Source organism: Zea mays, chromosome 2 (genome assembly GCF_902167145.1).
Source record: "Zea mays cultivar B73 chromosome 2, Zm-B73-REFERENCE-NAM-5.0, whole genome shotgun sequence".
NCBI classification, from domain to species: domain Eukaryota; kingdom Viridiplantae; phylum Streptophyta; class Magnoliopsida; order Poales; family Poaceae; genus Zea; species Zea mays.
The window spans coordinates 116,691,133-116,697,531 of record NC_050097.1 but is presented as its reverse complement, the minus strand read 5'-3'; the positions used below and the strand labels follow the sequence as shown (position 1 = coordinate 116,697,531).

Here is a 6,399-nt window from a genome sequence, read left to right as displayed (position 1 = left end):
GCATATACTATTATTTTATTTATAATATTTATTTTTGTCTATATATTTTCTTCTTTTTTCCAAATTTCTTGAATTTTCCTTTAGGTCTTAAATTCTATTTTGAACTTTGATATATCTCTTTTCACATGATTTTTTATCTTATGTCACAAAATGCACACCACATAAAATTTCAGCATGATGCACAATTTATTGGAGTGTCTCTTGTTAATTATTTATTTGTGTAAGGTGTTCACATGAAATGATAGATTGAGATGACACACATATATATAAAAGAAAACACTTTTCCCCTTTTATATGATCTCTTACAAATTAGGTGTTACAAGTCTCTTTGCATCAGTGTTGACATCTTCTAGTGCATTGCGAGACAACTGTAGGAGTCGATCTCGGTACTCGCTGACGGACATGGTGTTCATGATTTGTTTTTTCTATTTTTTTTTTACTAATTGCTAATTCATGACTGGTACATATTGAAGCCAAACCTTCGTTTAATTAGTATTTGTTGTTTAGTAAAATAATATATTCTGTTAATTAAGTTGGTATATTAGAAAGGATGAGATATCGATGATGGAGACGATGAAATATAGGAGACGAAATCTTTTAAAGCGTGTCGCATTCGGTAAAATTTTCGTCGAGTATTTTTTAGACTTTGCCGAGTGCTTGCAAAACAACTATTTTCGGTAGTGCATAAACGATAATGAATATTATTTAGGAGAGTGGAGAACCTGTTAGAAACAGCCTAAAGTGCGTTTCGCGCTTTCCTGGATGCCTCCATGGCTTTACGCGGTGGATGGCATCGATTCGTCTATGCTTTGGTAATATAATAATATTATATATACAATTATTAGAGCACCAGGTACCTTAGCACGGCAATCATCTACACTCACACTGGCCCCTCTCATGTCCTGAGCAGCGGCTAGCTAGCTCCACGGCTTCGTCGCCATGGATCTTGTGGCCGGCGCCGTGGGCAGCATCATCCGCAAGCTCGGCGAGCTGCTCCTGGCTGAGTACCAGCTGCAGGCGTGCCTGCCGGAGGAAATCGAGTCTCTGAAAAATGAGCTCGAGAGCGCGCACGTGGCTCTCCGCACCGTGGCGGAGGTGCCGCCGGAGCATCTTGATCAACAGGTCCAGCTCTGGGCTCGCGAGGTCAGGGAGGCGTCGTACGACATGGAGGACATCCTCGATACCTTCCTCGTCAACGACGCACCGGCTGAGAAAAAGGATGGCCTCGGCAAACGTCGTCGTCTTGGTCGTCGTCTCCTGGACAATATAGCTGGCGCCATGGAAAAGATGAGGAAGCTGTTCAAAAAGAGCAAGGAGTGTCACACCATAGCTGGCGCCATAGAGAAGATGAAGGAACGGCTCCGGGAGGTGGCTGACCGCCGCGACAGGTACGCCGTTCCGGTGGCAGCGCCTGCGCCGGCGAGGACGCTGGATCCTCGCCTCGCATACATGCACAGGGAAGCGGCACAGCTGGTCGGCATGGACAGGTCCAAGGCTGAGGTCATGGCCATGCTTCTGCCGCTGCCGTCGTCCCGCTGCCCCGAGGACGACATCGACGTCTCTGCCAGTGGCGGTGACAAGATGAAGATAGTTTCTGTGGTCGGAGCTGGTGGCCTGGGAAAGACCACTCTTGCCAAGGCCGTCTACGACGAGCTCAAACCGCGATATGACTATGAAGCGTTTGTTTCGGTTGGCCGGAAACCTGACCTGGTGCAAGTCTTTACCAGCATCTTCTTCCGTCTCGACGTACATAAGCACGAGGCCATTCGTGAAGTAAAGGACCTACAGCTGTTGACCGACGGACTACGAACATTTCTACAAGACAAGAGGTATACACATACATGAATTATTTAGTAGCCAGCCACGAAATGATTTATGGCCTCTCTATAATTTCTCTGCTTCGCGCGTCTTGTTCATAGAAAGAAAATATTGTCTTCATAAATTAGATAACAATTATTCTAAAGGATTATTTTAAACAATGTTAATACTACAATTAATAAATCATCTTCTATTAGTTAATTTCAGTGCTATCTTTACGCATGGTAGGTACTTGATCGTTATCGACGACGTTTGGGATACAGAATCTTGGGAAACAATCAAATTAGCTTTTGATCAGAAGAATAAGCAGAGTAGGGTAATCACAACCACTCGCAACCGACAAGTAGCTTCCAGCGAGAAGGTTTACGAGCTACATCCGCTCCCTCATGACAGCTCGAAGAAGCTATTTTATATGAGGCTGTTTGGGGGTGAGGACAAATGTCCGGCTAATCATCCTGAAGAGGCGTCTCAAAGGATTCTTAACAAATGTGGCGGTGTACCATTGGCTATCATCACAATGGCAAGCTTGCTGGTGGGTAAATCGAGAGAAGACTGGTTGGAGGTGTGCAGCTCTCGCGGTTTCTACCGCGGCGGCGGTAAAGATAACAACAAACAAGTAGATGACACCGTGTGGATACTGTCTCTGAGCTATTATGACCTACCTTCATATCTGAAGCCTTGCTTACTGTACCTAAGTGTGTATCCAGAAGACTATGAGGTCGAGAGGGAGAGATTGATATGGAAGTGGGTAGCTGAAGGTTTCATCGAGAAGAAAGCAGGAAGCAGCAGCAGCCTGTTTGAGCAGGGAGAGGAATACTTCCATGAGCTCATAAACAGATGCATGATCCAGGCGGTGGGGGACGACAAAGAGGTTGCTGACGCCATATTTGGTTGTCGTGTTCATGACATGGTGCTTGATCTCATCCGTGACATATCAAACGAAGAAAACTTCATCACTGTCTCATACGATGATGGTAGAAGAGGCGCAACGTCGTCGTCGTCGTCACGACACGTGGTGCGCCGGTTAGCTCACCAAAACAGAAGAATAACGGAGGAGGACAACCCTGTGAGTGGCAGCATGAGGTCACTGGTTGCCTGTGGGTGTGATATGGATGGTTGGGTCTTGCACACGAGCTCTAATAAGCTGCTGCGTGTGCTAGCTTTAGAGAAATGCACGCCACCATCTATGGACATCGGACATCTTGGAAAACTGCTTCATTTGAGGTACCTTGGGTTACATGGTACTCGCATCAAGACACTCCCAGAGGAAATAGGATCCCTCAAGTTTCTGCAAGCACTGGATTTAGAGGACACTAAAATATCACGGCTTCCACAGACTGTTTGCCTGCTAACACAGCTGATGTACCTACGCGGTGCAACCGGGGTCACAACATTGCCTGATGGTTTCTTGGGGCAGGTGACGTCACTAGAGGAGCTCCATATATGTCTTCCCACCAAAGATGACGAGTACAGCCAGAAGAAGTTCATGCAGGATATGGGCAAGCAGGGAGAAATCAGGATGCTCGTTTTGTATGGGAACAGAATTGAGTTGGATCCGTGGATGCAGTCCAGTCTAGTGCAATCACTAGGCGGTCTGTACAAGCTCCAGACCCTTGTGGTGAGGCATTATGCAGATGGGGTAGCAGCAGCACAGGGCAGCTGGGACACGGCGAAGCTTCGGCGACGTCTCCGGATTTTGAACTTAGATGTCCTCCGGTTCCATCGTGTACCATCGTGCATCGATCCCGCGCGCCTCCCCAACCTCTCACACCTACAACTGCTTGTGGTTCATCTGGACGAGGCAGGTCTGAGAGCACTGGGCGGCCTGCCAGAGCTCACCTACCTCGCGCTGTCGTTGAAGCCTCGTTCGCTGAACAGCTCATCATGCAAGGCTACGGTAGCTGATGTTGTTGCCGCAGATGGCTTCTTCCTCAAGTTGAGATCGCTCAAGCTGTATGGCTGGATGGTCCAGTTGGTGCCCAGCGAGGACTCGGCAAGTGTTTCGCTCAGCATCTGGAATGAAGGAGCGGAGGGTTCCACGAGAGACTGCACCGCCGGGAGGGTAGCACCTGCTATCATGCCAGACCTCATACATCTGGAGTTCAATGTCCCTATCGCAGCCTTGTATAAGATAACAAATAATGGATGCAGCTGTTACAGCCTCGGCTGGGAGTGCCTCCCTTCGCTACACAAAATCAAGGCGCTTGTCGACTATGACGGCACCTACACTGCTGATTTCGAGAAGCCAGTGGCTGAGATGATGCAGGCAGCAAAACTTCATCCCAACCAACCCATAATTGAGATGGTTACTCAATTATAAGAAGCCTGGAAAACTGCCATTTAATACTGGTTTTAGCAACCGGATGAAAAGGCCGCTAATTTCCCACTAGATATATTCCATTTCCTTGCTTTTCGACAGCTTGGTGTTGTATGTCAAATTATTAAGCAGCTTTGTAATAAGACTGTGTGGTGCCACTTTAGGCGCATGATGCTTGTTCCTAAACAAACATGAAGTAATCTCTTGGTATTGTAGAGTGTATCAGTGTAAACAGCAGATTGGTTCAATTCAATACAATTCAATGTTGTAGGTGCTTTGTGCTTAGCTGCACAGGGTGTATTGCCAGTCTTCCATCACAAAATATATTCATTTTGTTTACTTGTATTCCGCTGTTTTTTTTTTTTGCTTGTCATAAAGAAACTGCATTTTATTTGTCTACTGAAGTGATATACTGAGGTTATACAATTCGACTACTAATCAGCTCGAGAAACAGTTTGAAGTGCGATCTATTTTTACTGGCTTGTGGTTGCCGCATTGGTGATGTTGTTTGAAGTGATATACTTTGTAGTCTGTAACGAAGTCTATGTTTCTGTTTTGCCACTTAAAAAGCTGTAACAATGTGGATTCACTGGTCTGTAACGAAGTGCAAGAATTTCTCCTCCCATTTGTTCCCCCCCAGATATTGAAAATCGGGAAACGAAATTTATCAGTTGGTTGTCATGAAGCAAGAAATGACAACGCTCCCTTCAGCATCAGCTCCACATCACCTTCAGCGCGTCACCCTCGTCTACTGCAACAACATCAGCGTTGTCTACCTCTCCACCAATTCAGTGCAGCATCAGCATACGAAGCATGTGGAGATCGATCTGTACTTGGTCCGGGGTCGTGTCGGTGCAGGCGACGTTCGGGTCCCCTTAGCGTTCCCACGACGCTGCAGTTCACCGACATCTTCACCAAGGGGCTGCCGTCGAGTATATTTCTAGACTTTTGGTTCAGTCGCAACATCTGTACAGGATAGAGTTGCGACTGCGGGGGTGTTAGAGTACCCGTTAAAGTTTTGGTTTAGTCTCAACATCTCTTGTGACCTTCTCGCCCCTACTGTAATGGGACTGACCCAACTACTGAATCTATTAATACAACTCTCAACCCCACTCATGGTTTAGGATTAGGGCTGAAAACGAGCCGGCTCGGCTCGGTAAAAGAGCGAACCGAGCCCGGCTCGGCCGTCTGGTGAGCTCTATAATTAGGCTCGGCTCGGCTCGGTACAGGCTCACGAGCCGGCTCGAGCCGGCTCACGAGCCCAACCTTCAACTGTATATATACTCCATAAAATCAGCTGAAAACATACAAGAAGATACACTCTTGCGCCTTCTCTTGACTCCTATTTTTACTTCTGTTGTCCTCAGAGTCATCAATATTGACATTGTCCGCTGAATCATCAATTTTTCCACCAAGCACTACCAGTTCATCTTCAGACATATCATCCCTCTTGTCAAACGAATTACTTTCTGAATCAGTTCCATCACTTGCATTCCTCCCCTTTCCTTCCACAACCTATTCCATCACTTAAAAAGTTGCAACCTATAATCATTGAAAACAAAGTGAAAAATGGAACAAACACAACCGCTTTTAGGAAAAGTAACAGCATTCCAGAGACAAATGGAACAACCACATCCTCCTTATCGACAAAAGAAAAAAATAAATCATAGATAGAATAAAAGTAAACAGTCAGACAGTGAGACAACAACCATTCTAAGCAAGCTCGAGTGCACGACCTAGCCACATGCCCACCTGCCCACATGATCACGTTCACGTACTCACATGCACACATATAGGAATAGGAGTATAGGACATAGGCACATAGCAACACTACCGGAATCCGAGCCTTTGCCGAGTGCCGGCCGCTTTGCCTTGTGAGTGTTGGTGATGTTTGGCTAGTGACACTTTGTGATATATATGTGACGGTTGGTGATGTTTGGCTAGTGATCCAGACTTGGTAAATACACATACTTATATTTGTGAGACTTATATTAGTGACACTTTGTGATATATATGGTGTTGATGATAAATGTGTTCATTCTGTGATGCGATTGATATATAATGTGATGTGAATGATATATATCTTTTGTTTGTTTGGATAGAACAGCAAAAACAAATAAAAAAGGGACATCCTGGTCACTTTGCCGAGTGTAACACTCGGCAAAGGGTTCTTTGCCGAGTGCTATGACCATGGCACTCGGCAAAGAAGGCAACCTGGGAACCGGTAAAGCCATCTTTGCCGAGTGCTGACCATGGCACTCGGC

The 6,399-nt window shown here is 46.1% G+C and overlaps 1 protein-coding gene across 1 annotated transcript; it reads left to right on the top strand.

Moving 5' to 3' along the window:
- The first annotated feature begins 732 nt into the window (after positions 1-732).
- On the top strand, positions 733-4,452 carry LOC103646882 (disease resistance protein PIK6-NP). The gene is made up of 2 exons (XM_008671510.3): positions 733-1,829; positions 2,047-4,452. Exons 1-2 carry the CDS (start codon positions 940-942, stop codon positions 4,136-4,138), a joined length of 2,982 nt encoding a protein of 993 aa, XP_008669732.1. The 5' UTR covers positions 733-939; the 3' UTR covers positions 4,139-4,452.
- The last annotated feature ends 1,947 nt before the right edge of the window (positions 4,453-6,399 follow it).

Bases quoted from the DNA above. Each gene is read 5' to 3' on its own strand.
- LOC103646882 (XM_008671510.3), top strand. From the start codon at position 940: ATGGATCTTGTGGCCGGCGCCGTGGGCAGCATCATCCGCAAGCTCGGC. The intron at 1,830-2,046 runs GTATACACATAC...TACGCATGGTAG, and splicing joins ACATTTCTACAAGACAAGAG to GTACTTGATCGTTATCGACG.